The 14,956-nt window shown below is 50.1% G+C and overlaps 1 protein-coding gene across 4 annotated transcripts in view; it reads left to right on the plus strand.

Moving 5' to 3' along the window:
• Nucleotides 1-14,238, plus strand: part of PSTPIP1 (proline-serine-threonine phosphatase interacting protein 1) — a 46,791-nt gene extending 32,553 nt beyond the window's left edge. For all 4 annotated transcript variants that reach the window (XM_015083421.3, XM_015083420.3, XM_053223702.1 and 1 more), the window contains 9 exons: nucleotides 117-215; nucleotides 1,035-1,080; nucleotides 7,781-7,860; nucleotides 8,456-8,554; nucleotides 9,622-9,718; nucleotides 10,233-10,323; nucleotides 12,594-12,649; nucleotides 12,854-12,978; nucleotides 13,933-14,238. In XM_015083421.3, coding sequence (XP_014938907.1) covers nucleotides 117-215; nucleotides 1,035-1,080; nucleotides 7,781-7,860; nucleotides 8,456-8,554; nucleotides 9,622-9,718; nucleotides 10,233-10,323; nucleotides 12,594-12,649; nucleotides 12,854-12,978; nucleotides 13,933-14,064 — 825 coding nt within the window. In that variant the 3' untranslated portion in view covers nucleotides 14,065-14,238. The remainder of the gene's footprint in view (nucleotides 1-116; nucleotides 216-1,034; nucleotides 1,081-7,780; nucleotides 7,861-8,455; nucleotides 8,555-9,621; nucleotides 9,719-10,232; nucleotides 10,324-12,593; nucleotides 12,650-12,853; nucleotides 12,979-13,932) is intronic.
• The last annotated feature ends 718 nt before the right edge of the window (nucleotides 14,239-14,956 follow it).

A 14,956-nucleotide genomic window follows, 5' to 3' on the forward strand; every position in this document is an offset into this window, starting at 1 on the left:
AGGCCCCCACTCCACCCACAGTCCCCGACAGGGAGAAGGGAGGCTGGGTTCAGGGAGCCTCACTCTGGGTGCCCCCCGCACCCCCCCCACCCAGTCATGCTTCTCCACACCCGCAGTCCAAGAAGACATATGAGCAGAAGTGCCGGGACGCCGATGACGCCGAGCAGGCCTTTGAGCGCATTAGCACCAATGGCCACCAGAAGCAAGTGGAGAAGGTGCGTGGGGCCACTGAGGCCATGTGGTGTCACCCAGGGCTGGAGCAGGGCAGGGAGGGAAAGAGGGCATGCCACAGACACCCCAAGAAAGGTCCACATCTGGAACATCTGTTTACTCCTCTCTGAACTACCATCTTCCCATCTGTGGAATGGGTTTCCTGGAATCTCAGGACATAGACAGGGCCAGCTAACTCTCACATAACCCTTGGAGACAGGCTCAGGAGACCCATGCCACAGAGAGGAAACCGAGGCCCAGAGACAGTGGGTGGCTTGTCCAAGGTGTCAGATCCAAGAAAGAATAAAGAAAGGATACATACCCAGGTCATCCAGAGCCCAAGATCTTGACTGTTTTGGCCCCTGGGCCAGGGTGAGGCATCAGAGGCACCAGGGCCCAAGAACATATTTCAGCCATTGCACAGACAGGAAAGCTGAGGCCCACAAAGGGCAGAGAACTGTGGGTGAATTAGGGGCAACAAGGTAAGGGCAGGGCCCACGTCCCAGCTGGTGGGTTCAGAGGTGGCCAGGGCCATGGGACCTGGCCCCAGTCCATATTTCTCCCTCTGATCTTCATATCCAGTTTTCACATGTATCTGCACGGGTTATGCATTTATTTTTATTTTTTTAATTGGACGCTTTTTGATTGTGGTCCTTTGTGGGGTGAGGCTGGAGTAAATGGTAGAACTTGCCCACAGTTGGCTCCTAAGTGTCCCCCTGGGTGGCTCAGGAAGGGTGGGATAGAAGCACCTCAGAGCCCCCCAGGAAGGCTGGGAGCCTGAGCGCTGGGGCCAGCTCAGCACTGCTTTTCCTCTGTCTCCTCAGAGCCAGAACAAAGCCAAGCAGTGCAAGGACTCAGCCACGGAGGCAGGTACGCGGCCTGGCCCACTTCCTCTGCCCTGGGATGGCAGCCCAGATAGGCCTGTCCCTTGCCCCACCCCACACTTTCCTCACCCCGGGGACACACATTCATGCAGGACTGTACAGAGTCATATGCTCACCAGTCTCACACGATCATGCAAGTAAAATAAAAACATTGGTGTTCTCCCGTTTGCCAAGACTGTTCTTGGTACTTTGCATGTTTCAACCAGTTTGCACAACACAGCAGTCCTATGAGATGACTGCTATAATCGCCCCCCATTTATTTATTTATTTATTTATTTATTTATGTTATTTATTTATGTTATTTTTGACAGAAACAGAGTGTGAGCAGGGGAGGGGCAGAGAGAGAGGGAGACACAGAATCTGAAGCAGGCTCTAGGCTCTGAGCTGTCAGCGCAGAGCCCAGCGTGGGTCTCGAACTCACAAACCATGAGATCATGACCTGAGCCGAAGTCAGACACTTAGCTGACTGAGCCACCCAGGCACCTCTAATTATATCTCTTTTAAATTTTTAGATTTTCAATTGAAGTATAGTTGACCTACAATATCATATCAATTTCGGGTGTACAACGTAGTGAATCGACAATTATAAACATTGTGCAGTGCTCACCATGATAAGTGTTACCGTCTGTCACCAGTGTCATTACACTATTATTGACTCTCTTCCCTCTGCTGTACTTTTCATCCCTGTGACTTATTTCTTTTATGAATGGAAGTTTACACCTCTTAATCCCCTTCGCCTATTTTGCATCCCCCAGCCCCCTGCCCTCTGGCAACCACCAGTTCTCTATTTTTATGACTCTATATCTGTTTTTTGTTGTTGCTGTTTGTTTTGTTTTTTAAGTTCCACACATAAAGTGAAATCATATGGCATCTGTTTTTCTCCGTCTGACTTAATTTCACTTGGCATCATAACCCTGTAAGTTCATCCGTGTTGTCATGAGTGGCAAGATTTCATTCCTTTTTTATGGCTGAGTAATATTCCACTGTACATCTTCTTTATCCATTCATCTATCAATGGACACTTAGGTTGCTTCCACATCTTGACTCTTGTAAATAATGTTGCAGTAAACACAGGGATGCATATATCTTTTTAAATTCGTGTTTTCAGTTTCTTCAGGTAAATACCCAGAGGTAGAATTACTGAATTGGTATTTCCATTTTTAATTTTTGAGGCAGCTCCATACTATTTTCCAGAGTGGCTGCACCAGTTTGCCTTCCCACCAACAGTGCAAGTAGGTTCCCTTTATCTGCATCCTTGCCAACACTTGTTATTTCTTGTTGTTGTTGTTGTTGTTGTTGTTGTTTTTTATGCTAGCCATTCTGAGTGGTATGGGGTGATATATCATTGTGGTTTCGATCTGCATTTCCCTGATGATTAATGATTTGTACATCTTTTCAAGTGTCTTTTGGTCATCTGTATGTCATTTTTGGAAAAATGTCTATTCAGGCCTCTGCCTATTTTTAAATCAGATTTTTTTTTTTTTTATGTTGAGTTGTATGAGTCCTTTATGTATTTTGGGTATTACCCCCTTATCTTCTCCCATTCATTTGGTTGTCTTTTCATTTTGTTGATCGTTTCCTTTAGCTGTGCAAAAGCTTTTAGTTTGATATAGTTCCAATTGTTTATTTTCGCTTTTGTTTCCCTTGCCTGAAGAAGCAGATCCAGAAAAGTACTCTTAAGGCTGACATCCAAGAGTTTATTGCCTATGTTTTCTTTCAGGACTTTTATAGTTTCAGGTCTTACATTTAGGCCTTTAACCCATTTTGAGTTTATTTTTTTGTATGGTATAAGGAAGTAATCCAGTTTCATTCTTTTGCATGTAGCTGTCTAGTTTTCCCATGCCATTTGTTGAAGAGACTGTCTTTTCCCCATTGTATATTCTTACCTCCTTTGTCATAGATTAGTTGACCATATACGCATGAGTTAATTTCTGGGCTCTCTATTCTGTTCCATTGACCTATGGGTCTGTTTATGTGCCAGTCCCATACTGTTTTGATTACTATAGCTTTGTGGTATAGTTTGAAGTCTGGATTGTGATACCTCCAGCTTTGTTCTTTTTTCTCAAGATTGCTTTGGCTGTTTGGGGTCTTTTGTGGTTCCATACAAATTTTAGGATTTGTTCTGGTTCTGTGAAAAATGTTGGTGTTTTGATAGGGTTTGTATTGAATCTGTAGATTTCTTTGGGTAGTGTGACATTTTAATAATATTAATTCTTATAATCCGTGAACATGGACTATCTTTCCATTTATTTATTTGTGTTGTCTTTAATTTCTTTCATTAATGCCTTAGTTTTCAGAGTACAGGTCTCTCACTTCCTTGATTAAATTTATTTTTAGGTACTTTATTCTTTTTGGTGCAATTATAAATGGGATTATTTTCTTAATTTCTCTTTCCACTACTTCATTATTGGTATATGGAGGCACAACAGATTTCTGTGTATTAATTTTGTATTCTGCAACTTTACTAAGTTCATTTACTAGTTCTAATAGTTTTTTGGTGAAAGCTTTAGGGTTTTCTATGTATAGTATCATGTCATCTGCAAACAGTGACAGTTTTACTGCTTCCATATCATTTTGGGTATTTCTTTTTCCTTTCTCATTGTTGTGGCTAGGACTTCCAATATTATGCTGAATAAAAATGGGCATCCTTGTTGTGTTCCTGATCTTAGAGGAAAAGCTTTCAACTTTTTACCATTGACTGTGGTGTTAGCTGTGGGTTATTATGGTGAAGTATGTTCCCTCTAAACCCACTTGTTGAGAGTTTTTATCATGACTGGATGTTGAATTTTTTCAAATGGCTTTTCTGCATCTGTTTTTTTCTAGTAGTCTCTTACAATCCTTTGTATTTCTCTGGTGTCAGTTGTAACTTCTCCGCATTCATTTCTGATTTTATTTTTTGATTTCTCTTTCTTTCTTTGTTGATGAGTCTGGATAAAGGTTTATGAATTTTGTTTACCTTTTCAAAGTAACAGCTCTTAGTTTTATTGACTTTTCTGATTTTTTTAAGTCTCTATTTCATTTATTTTCACTCTCATCTTTATTATTTCCTTCCTTCAACTAACTTTTGGCTTTGTTTGTTCTTTTTCTAGTTCCTTTAGATGTAAGATTAAATTGTTTATTTGAGGTTTTTCTTATTTCTTGAGGTAGGCCTGTATTGGTATAAATTGCCCTCTTAGAATTGCTTCTGCCATCTCTCAAAGATTCTGAAATATTGTTTCCATTTTTATTCATCTCCAGGTATTTTTTTAATTTCCTTTTTGAATTCTTCATTGACCCATTGGTTGTTTAGCCTCTATGTGTTTGTATTTTTTCCTTGTAATTGATTTCAAGTTTCATACTGTTGTGATCAGAAAAGATGCTTGATAGTATTTCAATATTCTTAAATTTACTAAGACTTGTTTTGTGGCCTAACATGTGATCTATCTATCCTGGAGAATGTTCCATGTGCACTTGAAAAGAATGTGTATTCTGCTGGTTTGGGATGGAATCTTCTGCACATATCTAAGTTCATCTGGCCTAAAGTATCATTCAAAGCCATCATTTCCTTATTGATTTTCTGTCTGGATGATTTACCCATGATGTAAGTGGAGTGTTAGTGTCCTAATATTATTGTACTTCTCCCTTTGTGTTTGTTATTATTTGCTTTTTATATTTAGGTGTCTCTGTATTGGGTGTGTGGCTATTTACAATTGTTACATCCTCTTGTTGGACTGATCCCTTTATCATTGTATAATGCCCTTCTTTGTCTCTTGTTACCATCTTTTTAAAAAGTCTATTTTGCCTCATAGGAGTATTTCTACCCCAGTTGTGTTTTTGTTTATTTTGTTTTTGCTTCCATTTGCATGGAATCTTTTTCTATCCTTTCACTTTCAACCTGTGTGTGTCTTTAAGTCTGAAATGAATCTCTTCTAGGCAGCATATAGCTGGGTCTTGTTTTTTTATCCATTCAGTCACCCTATGTCTTTTGACTGGAGCATTTAGTCCATTTATATTTAAAGTAATTATTGACAGGCATGCATTTATTGGCATTTTGTTAACTGTTTCCTGGATGTTTTTGTAGTTTTGCTCTCTTCCCTTGTGGTTTGATGACTGGGTTCTTTTCTCTTTTTGTTAATATTATAGGTTTGGGTTTATGATTATTATGAGGTTCATGTATAACATTCTATGAATAGAGTAATTTATTTTACATTGATGGTCACTTAAGTTCCAACACGTTCTAAAAGCACTACATTTTTACTCCCTCCTCTACATTTCATATGTATGATGTCATATTTTACATCTTTTTTATTTTGTATATTTCTTGACCAATTTTTGTAGATATAATTGATTATACTTCTTGTCAGGTAGAGTATTCTTGGTTTTAGGGTTTTTTTTTTTTTTGTTTTTCTGTCAGCATTTTATCACTCCCTTCTAGCCTGCAAAATTTCTGCTAAAAAGTCAGCTGATAACTTTGTGGTTTTTCGTGTATATATAACTAGTTGTTTTTCTCCTGCTGCTTTTAAGATTCTCTAGCTTTAATTTTTGACATCGTAATGATTATGTGTTTTGGTGTGGGCCTCCTTGGGTTTGTCTTGTTTGAGGCTCTCTGTGCTTCCTGGACCTGGATGTCTGTTTCCTTCCCCATGGTAGGGTTGTTTTCAGCTATTATTTCTTCAAATAAGTTTTCTGTTTCCTTCTCTCTTTTCCTTCTGGGACCCCTAAAATGCAAATATAGGACACCTGATGTTCCAGATGTCCCCTAACCTGTCCTCATTAAAAAATTTTTTTGCTCATGTATATTCATTTATTTTGAGAGAGAGAGAGAGAGAGAGAGAGCACAAACAAGGGAAGGACAGAGAGAGAGGGGGAGAGAGAATCCCAAGCAGGCTCCTTGCTGTCAGCACAGAGCCTGATGTGGGGCTCGATCTCATGAACTGTGAGATCATGACCTGAGCCAAAATCAAGAGTCAGACGCTCAACTGACCGAGCCACCCAGATACCCCATAACCTATCCTCATTTAAAAAGTTATTTTCTTGGGGTGTCTGGGTGGCTCAGTTGGTTAAGTGTCCGACTTAGGCTCAGGTCATGATCTCACGGTTCATGAGTTCAAGCCCCGTGTCGTGCTCTGTGCTGACAGCTCAGAGCCTGGAGCCTGCTTCACATTCTATGTCTCCTTCTCTCTCTGCCCCTCCCCCACTCATGCTCTGTCTCTGTCTCTCAAAAATGAATAAACATAAAAAAATTAAAAATAAATAAAAATAAAAACTTATTTTTTTGATGTTCCACTTGGATATTTTCTACTACCTTATCTGTACTTTTGCATCCCCTAATCTGCTGTGGATTGCCTCTAGTGTATTTTTCATTTAGTTATTACATTCTTCAGCTCTGTTTGGTTCTTTTTTTAATATCTTCTATCTCTTTAAGTTCTGAGTTTATCCACTCTTCTCTCAAGTGTGGTGAGCATTTTTATGACTATTACTTTGAACTCTTTAACATGTAGACTGCTTATCTTTGTTTCATTTAGTTCTTTTTCTGAGGTTTTGTCTTGTTCTTTCATTTGAAACATATTCCTCTATCTCTCCATTTTGTCTGACTGTGCTTGTTTCTATGTGCTAGGTAGGTCAGCTATGTATGTCTTGTGGGTCCCAATAGGACAATCCTTCCTGGTCACTAGAACCAGGACTCTAGAGGTATCCCCTGTGTGGGCTGCATATGTCCTCCTATTGTGACTTGGCTGTGACTGCTGCAGGCTTGCTGATGGGCAGGACTGGCCACCAGCATGGCCAGCTGAGAGGCTTGGCTGCAGCTGCTGCAGGTGTGCTGGTGAGTGAGGTTAGCCCCCAGCACAGCTGGCTGAGTGGCTTGGCCACACTGTTGAATCCTTTTTTTAAGCAAATGAGTAAACTGAGACACAGAGAGGTTAAGTACTTACCCAAGGCCACACAGCCAAGAAGTGGTGGTGAATGCATTTCAACCCAGTCTATCTGGCTCCAGAGTCCAGGACTTTCACAACCACCATCATGGGAGACAGACCTGTTCATCATCTCTCTCTTATACACACACACACACACACACACACACAGCCTTCTCTGGGTTTCTGTCTCCTCTATCCTTCATCTGATGCCAGAACCTTCCCAACACACTTCATCTCCTAGGGCAGAGAGCTCACCCCTATTGCCCCCTGAAAATGTTCTCCCTTTTTCTCTGCTTCTCCCAGAACCCAGCTGCTGCCTTGGCTGGCAGATAGGTGTCCCTCAGATTTCTGGGAACGGAGGTCATGGAACCCAGCCTGCTGGGTTCCAACTCAACAGCTCCCCTGCTCCACCCCGCCCCCCACCCGCCTTCAATGCTGCCCTTTCCAAGCCTCAGTTTCCCATCTAGAAATTGTGAGAGGGTAGGACCTGGGGGTGGCAAAGGTTTGGACTCTGATCTTGAGGTGTGGGCTCTACTGCAGCCCTGGGCAGCTCAGAGCACAGCAGGGAGCTAAGAGTCACCTCCAAAAAGAGCAGTACCAGAGTAAGTGGTCCTGACAGGCTTTTGGATGAGGCACCAGAAGCCAGGGCAGGTCTCTCTGAGGCAGGAGGAGGGACTCCGAGGACTTGGGGCAGGAGGGCATTCTGTGCAGGGGCACTGAGGGAGCAAAGGGGTGGAGGTTGGGGGTGGGTGTCTAGGCCTTGACCTCCCTGAGGACCACCTGTGCTTCCAGAGCGAGTGTACAGGCAGAACATTGAGCAGTTGGAGAAGGTGCGGGGTGAGTGGGAGCAGGAGCACCGGACCACTTGTGAGGTGAGTGACTGTGGGCATGAGGCCTGCTTCTCCTGCTGCAAAATGAGAAGGCTGTCCATCCCTCCAGCTGCTTCATGGGGGAAAGTGAGGCAGTAGTGGGAGGAAGGCCTCATTCCTTTATTCATTCACCCATCTGCTCTCTCCCCAGGCCCTGCGCTGGGCCCCTGTCCCAGGGAGCTCCCCATCTGGCTTTATGCCCTGATGGGGAGTAAGGCATCCTTCACCCCTTTTTGCTGAAGCCGGCCCTGAGGCTCAGAAAAAGCCCATAGCTTCCCTGTGTCCTGCTGGTGGACAAGACCTGGGAGATAGGCCTTAGGACTCCGGGTCCAGTTCTCCTCTCACAACAATGCCCAAGGGCTTTTTTTCTAGCCTGTGATGGAGACTGGAGGAAGGGTGAGGGCAGGAACCAGAAGCCTCAGGGGCTGGCACAAAGGTGGGTGTGGGGATCCTCCAAGAAGGGCATTTCCTTTGGACTTGGCTTTCAGCAGGGGGGGCGTGTGGCTAGTCAGTGCCAGGTAGCCGAGTGGGGCCCAGTCTGGCCTGACCCTGCGAGCCCCTCCTCACTTCTCACCTCCATCCCATCTCCACCTCGCAGGCTTTCCAGCTGCAAGAGTTTGATCGATTGACCATCCTTCGCAATGCGCTGTGGGTGCACTGTAACCAGCTCTCCTTGCAGTGTGTCAAGGACGATGAGGTGGGAGACTAAGGACAGGGCGGGGCAGAGAGTGAGCTGGGGGTGGAGGTGTGCAGATAGGGCAGACTCCAGGCAACAGCATGCCCAGGTCCGTCTGAGTCCATCAACAAACAGCTCAGGGCTTAGCCTCTGCCCCTGGAGCCCCAAAGGACAGGGGACTCAGTACAAGGCCCTGGTCTCCTTGCCTGGAAGACTGCTGTTGTGGTTACCCTGGCATCTGCCTCTTTGCTCACCCCTGCTCCCAGGTCCTTGGCTCTGCTCTCAAGGCCACAGAGCACCTGCTTCCTGTTGGGGTCAGAAGGGAGCTTCTGCCCTTTGACACTGCCCCTCAGAGGTTTGCAGAGAGGCTGGAGGACACTGGGCTGCTCTACTCCAGGCCTGGTGCTTGTAAGAGCCAAGGTCCAGTCCCTCCTCTGCCCCCCAACTCCCTGGGGTGTCCTGGTTCCCCTTACTGAACTCTACATGCCAGGAGTGTTGGGGTGGGTTCCCCCAGCAGAGAGGGGCCCCCACTTCCACACGAGGGGCTCTGACCTCTGTTAGTGGAGCCTGAGAGCCATGAGCTCTCTTGAGGCAGCCCAGACTCCCTGATGCCCACTGTTGTTACTTGCCTGAACCCTTCTGCCTGGACCACGGACTAGTGGTCTCCTTGTGGCAGAGGAAGGAATGGGGGCTTTGGATCCTCTCATTAATGCAAAGCCTGGCTACACTGAATTCTTGCTCTGCAACCTTGGGCAAATCTCTTCCCCTTTCTGAGTTTCCTCATCTATAAAATGGGGAAAGTGGTGTCTTCTTCAGAGGACAGGAGTGAGATAAGTTCCTTGCATAGGACCTTGTGCACAATAGGTGTTCAGGAAGTAGAAGAAGCTGTCAGCCAGGGTTCTGACCTCTCAGTTCCACGCCAAGGCCCCCAAATACAGGCACTGAGCTGTGCGCACAGGGCCCGTGAGGAGGCTGGTGGGGTGGAGGCCCTTGGCCAGAGTTCACACCCACTGAGGAGCAGGGCTTTGAAGAGGGTAGGCCCCAAGGTGAGGCCTGATCCCTCAGCCTCTGCTCTTGCCCACTGCCAGCTCTACGAGGAGGTGCGGGTGACGCTAGAAGGCTGCAGCGTGGAAGCCGACATCGATGGCTTCATCCAGGCCAAGAGCACAGGCACTGAGCCCCCGGGTGAGGCCCGGCCTGCAGGTAGACAGCTTCTGGGGCCAGGCCCATCTGTCCCTAAGAGGCCTGGCCCCAGTTCTCTGAGCCTCAACTGCCAGGACAAGACTCACAGCTCCCTTCTGGGTGAAGGACCCTGGGCCAGACCCCAAGGAGGGGTCAGGGATGGGGCAACCCCCTGGTCAGGACCCTGGCCTGCTGCCTCCTCTGAAGCAGAGATGGCACAGTGCTTAAGAACACAACTCTCAGAAGGGGAAATAGAGGCGGGAGCCTTCTTATAGCCGGTTTGGTTCCACTAAATCATGAGCCCAGAATATTTGATCTCAGTGGTGCCCACAGTGGGGTGTGTCTCATCAAAGTGAGAGAGGCCCCCTCCCCAAGCACCGAGGCAGGCTAGGGCCAGAGTGGGTAAGTGGGGCCCCTGTCTGGGTCTCTGGACGGGGACAAGTCGGGTATCAGGTGGTGCAGGTCCCGCCTGCCCTGCCCTCGGTCACCCTGGGCCTCACAGGCTTGCTGCCCACAGCTCCGGTGCCCTACCAGAACTATTACGATCGGGAGGTCGCGCCCTCATCCGGCAGCCCTGGCGTACAACCATCTTGCGGTGTGATAAAGAGGTGAGGTGCCAGATGGGGCTGAGGAAGTGCCAGGAAGTGGGTCCGGCCCCTCCTCCTCCAAGTGTTTCTCCCACGTGTATTTACTGAGCACCTACTGCGGGCCTAGTGCTGGGTTTAGGTGTTGGGCATTCTTTGGGGACAGGACAGCCTCATTTTGGACTCATGACACCTTCAGTCCAAGGGGACCCAGACATTAAGCAAATAATCACACCCCATTTACTTGCCAGTGACTGCGCTCAGAGCTCCAGGGAGGCCCCAGGCTGGCTTCCTTGTCCCTTGGGCCCTGCTGCTAGCCTGGGTTGGTACCCTTGACTGTCATGCTGTGGTAGTGACACTCCTGCTCATGCAGGATCAGGACACAAGAGCAGACCTTATAGACAGTGCTCTGGGAGAATTCCCCAGGCCTTTCAGGGCCCCTTCCCTGGCCTGGCCGCAGAGGATCCTAGTGCCATGCATCACTGTGTCACCTGCACAAGTCACCTTCTCCAGGTCCAGAGCCCAGAAGTCATTGGGGTCAGACTCAGAATCCAAAGACCCTCTTGGTTCAGGCCTTAGGTGACAATGGTGACAGCTCATTGAGAGCACCCAAGTTCCTGAGGGGGCCACGTGCCCTGTGTGTGTGTGGGAGGAGTCTGCATCTGTGGGTTTCATGTGGTGCCTGTGCCCCACTCCCACCCCGAGGCCCCTGTGATGCCCCCTCTCCATCCAGCCTCGTGCAGAGAAGGCCCTGCCTTCAGGAGGTAGGTAAGGATGAGGATGGGGTTGATGGACCTCTCAGCTCCCTGAGGACAGCTTATCTCTGAGGCTTCGGGAACTCCTGAAGCCTCCCCTGTGGGACACCTCTGGAGACAGGGAGTGACCACCTGTGCTCAGAGCAGGGGCACAGCATGCCCCTCCAGGAACCGTGAGAAAGCAAAGGCCCCAAGGGAGGGCAGTCACACCCTCACAGTCTTAGTGTAGTCTTGGGGGACTCAGGCCTCCTTGCAACCCTAGGAAGGACCTGGGTCTCAGCACAGATGGTCATTTAAACACCTGATGGAAAAGCTCACCTGGGACAGCGTCAAGAAAGGACTGACACGGGTGCCTTGATGAGAGAGTGGTCCCACCAGGTGGAGGAGGCCTGGCTACTGGAGGGGATGGGCAGGAGCCAAAGCAGGGGAGAGCTAGAAGCCACGTACAGCTGAGGAGGGGTGGGCCAGTGGCCGGGAAGTGAGTAAAGTGTCACAGGTATAGACAAAGCTGGGGAAATGGGCAGCAGCCTCCATGAGCTCTGCTCCTCCCAGCCACAACCCTGCCGACTTTTACCCTGACTCTGGGTAGGGGCAGGACTCTGTCATTGGTGCTGAACCTTCACAGCCCGTATCATCATCAGTCCGGGTCCACACACCCATGTCCATGTGTTTCTATCCTGGGCATGTATCCTGGGCAGCCCCCCTTGCACCTCACAGCCACTCACAGGCTATGCCTTGCACCATCTCTGTCTGTTAAAGCTTTCTTTCAGGGGGCACCTAGGTGGCTCAGTTAAGCATCTGACGTCAGCTCAGGTCATGCCTGGGATTCTCTCCCCTCCCCTCCCCCACTTGCTCTTTCTCTCTCTCTCAAAATAAATGAATAAACTTAAATAAAGCTGTCTTTCAGGACGCAACCCCACCTGGAAGCCTTTCCAGAGGCTAGGAATAGCATCAGCCTCTACTTACACAGCCCTCAGCACTGCCTGCTTTGTGGGTACCCACATCTGTCTCCCCAATGCCCCCAGGGTCTGCCTCTTGCTGGCTCTGGTCTTTTTATGCAGCAAACCCTCATGGCTGCCGCTCAGTCCAGGCATGAGCCAGGCACAAGGGAAGGGGTGAATTAGCCTGGCACTGCTTCCTAGTGCTCACATGTACATTGGAGTCCCTACTTCCCGTGGTCAGGGAGTGGCTGGGCTGGCCAGGTCATGGTGGAGCGCAGGGAGGAGGTCTGACTGGGCCCAGGCAGGTGAAGGTCCCAGCAAGGCCCAAGCGGGCTGAACTCTGGAGGGCAGCCCCTTCACCTGTGGGGGTTAGAAGGCAGATGGAGTAGAAGTCTGGGGGCTCAGGGCCTTGGGAATGCAGTGAGGAGAGCCTGCAAAAAGCAGGCTGAGGAGGCTTAGGAGGGTGAGGCAGGGGAAGGACCACCCTCAGGCCTGACGGGCACTCATGTCACTCTGTGCCTAGAGGCCAGATGGCCCCAAGCCCTGGGGCTTTGCTGAATCCCTCTCCCTCCCTACCTGCTTTGCTTCTTGCCCCCAGGTTCTCCGGGCTGCTACACGGAAGTCCCAAGACCGCATCATTGGCAGCCTCTGCAGGTTACTGGGAGTGATGTGGGGGCCCCCAAGCAACTGAGCCCAGGGGAAAGGAGAGGACTCCTTTGTGGCACAGACGGGTTCTCTAACTGCTTTTGGGGGGAGGCTGAGCCAAGTCAGGAGAAGCTCCATGCCAGGGGGGCCTCCGGGATCACTGCCTTTGAAAGGGGTAGGCTCCAAGCCTCACCTTGCTCTCCGCCTCCACAGAGACCCTGACCCCAACCCCTGAACGGAGTGAGGTTGTCTACTCTGCCATCACGGTGCAGGAGGCGCCGGGCCCCCCAAGCGTGCCAGCACAGGGCTACAGGGTGCTCTACGACTACACGGCCCAGGTGAGGCCCTCACCCCCTCTCCTCAGGCAGACACAGGCAGGCCAGAGTGTGGAGTGAGCTGGGGCGTGTGCCCCTAGAATAGCACCCAGCACTTGGCAGTGGCTGTGTATCTGCCAAGCAAATGTGGAACAGGTACGAGGGCCTGTGCCCGAAACTGTTCTCACACACGCGCGGTGTCCAGGCATTCACGGACACTGTGTGCCTGGGTGTGCATGTGCAGGCACGCTGACAGCACCTGGGGCAACCTGCAGGAGAAGGACCAAGGGTCAGACTCTGTGCCCTCAGACTGGGGCCACAGGCGCCAAGAACGAGACCTCGGGTTGGTCTTCTGAGGTCCATGGGGAAAGGATGGGTCGAGAGGCCATAGGACGGGTGCTCTGAGATCCTTGAGAGTCCAATCTGCTCCCTGCTTTGGTGGATGTTGTAGAGCCCCCCTCAGTCCACACAGAGGGAAGCCAAGAATCCCCTCGGGGCAGGCAGGCTGTGCCCTGGGTTGTGCAGACTCCCAAAGCCTGGTTCTCGGTCAGAGGGGGGACAGGCCAGGAGAATGGGAGTGTGCTTGCGTGACAGGGGCTGGCTCAGCAGCAGTGGGGAGGCTGTGTGCGGTGCGCCTGAGAAGGCTCGGAGCATGGGGAACACACCTGTGTAAGCAGAGCTGGGAGAGTGGGCAGCAGGGGGGAAAGTGGGGGAAGAAGCCTCAGGGTGAGGAAGGCCTAAAAATAAACCAAGGAGGGCAGGAGGCCAAGTCCCACAAGACACTCCACACCCTACATGTCTCCGGAGGCTGCCCCAGCCAGAGCAGCCTGGTCTTGTGGCTCCAGGAGGCCAGGTGTGGCTCTGAAGACCTGGCCCACCGGGGAGACAAGTTCCCATTTAGTGCTGGGGTTGGGGTGCCCACCAGAGCCCCCCTGAAAGGGCCCCTCCAGCCCAATGCACTTTCATTCTCTTGCCCAGAATTCCGACGAGTTGAATATCTCTGCGGGAGACATCCTGGAAGTCATCCTGGAAGGGGAGGATGGTTGGTGGACAGTGGAACGGAATGGGCAGCGTGGCTTCGTCCCTGGTTCCTACCTGGAGAAGCTCTGAGGAAGGGGCAGCAGCCCCCACCTGGACCTGCCCTGCCCTGGGGCCAGCAGAGTCCTCACTGCTGCCCCAGCCTTGCTGGGGCCCTAAGACCAAGCCTACACCCCAGGACGTATGCTGGAGGCTCCCTGAACAGTCTCTCCCACAGGGAATAAAGGAGTGCATTTTTTCTCATTAGTCTGTGGGGGTCCCTTTCACTCTTTCTCCTGCCCCTGTGTCCAAGTACATCATCCAAGATGAGGGAAAGGAGTGAATGGAGAAGTCTGGGGGAGCAGAGCTCACTTACTTACAGTGTTATCACTAAGGCCCGGGCCAGTCCTGTTGCAAGGTCTGCTGGGGAGGGAGAAGAGCCTGGCCCCAGTCTGGGAACTCCCACGCTGCCAGGGAGACACATCCACACACAGGCCAATGGGAGAAGGCTGTAGGGGTCGGGATGGGGGATGGCGATGAGCATGTGCTCAAGAGACCTGGGATGGGGGGACCATACTTTCTGGGGGCAGAGGGACTGGAAAGGAGTCTCAGAAGGGCAGTAGCACACAGGGCACAGAGAAAAGAGCATCAGGGTGGGGTAAACGTGAGCACAGGGTGGAGGTGGGAATGCCTGGAACATTCTGGGGATGAGCCAAGCTCAATCTGGGGAGGAAATAGGTGATGGGTCCAATGGAGGTGAAGGGACCAGAGTGCAGAGTCGACAGGCTTGGAGCCTTGTGGGTGCAAGCGACCCTATCTCCCAGACCCAGCTGAGGCTCAGGGAAGGCATGGCTGCCTGTGCCGTTCCATCAAACATGGCATGTCCCACCCAGGTAGGGGCTCCAGAGCCCACGCAGGCTGGCCCTGGGCCCTGAGGTTGCCGGGCTCTCAGGCCCCCAGAAACACAACTTCCACTGCTGGCCAA

Source organism: Acinonyx jubatus, chromosome B3 (genome assembly GCF_027475565.1).
Source record: "Acinonyx jubatus isolate Ajub_Pintada_27869175 chromosome B3, VMU_Ajub_asm_v1.0, whole genome shotgun sequence".
NCBI lineage: Eukaryota > Metazoa > Chordata > Mammalia > Carnivora > Felidae > Acinonyx > Acinonyx jubatus.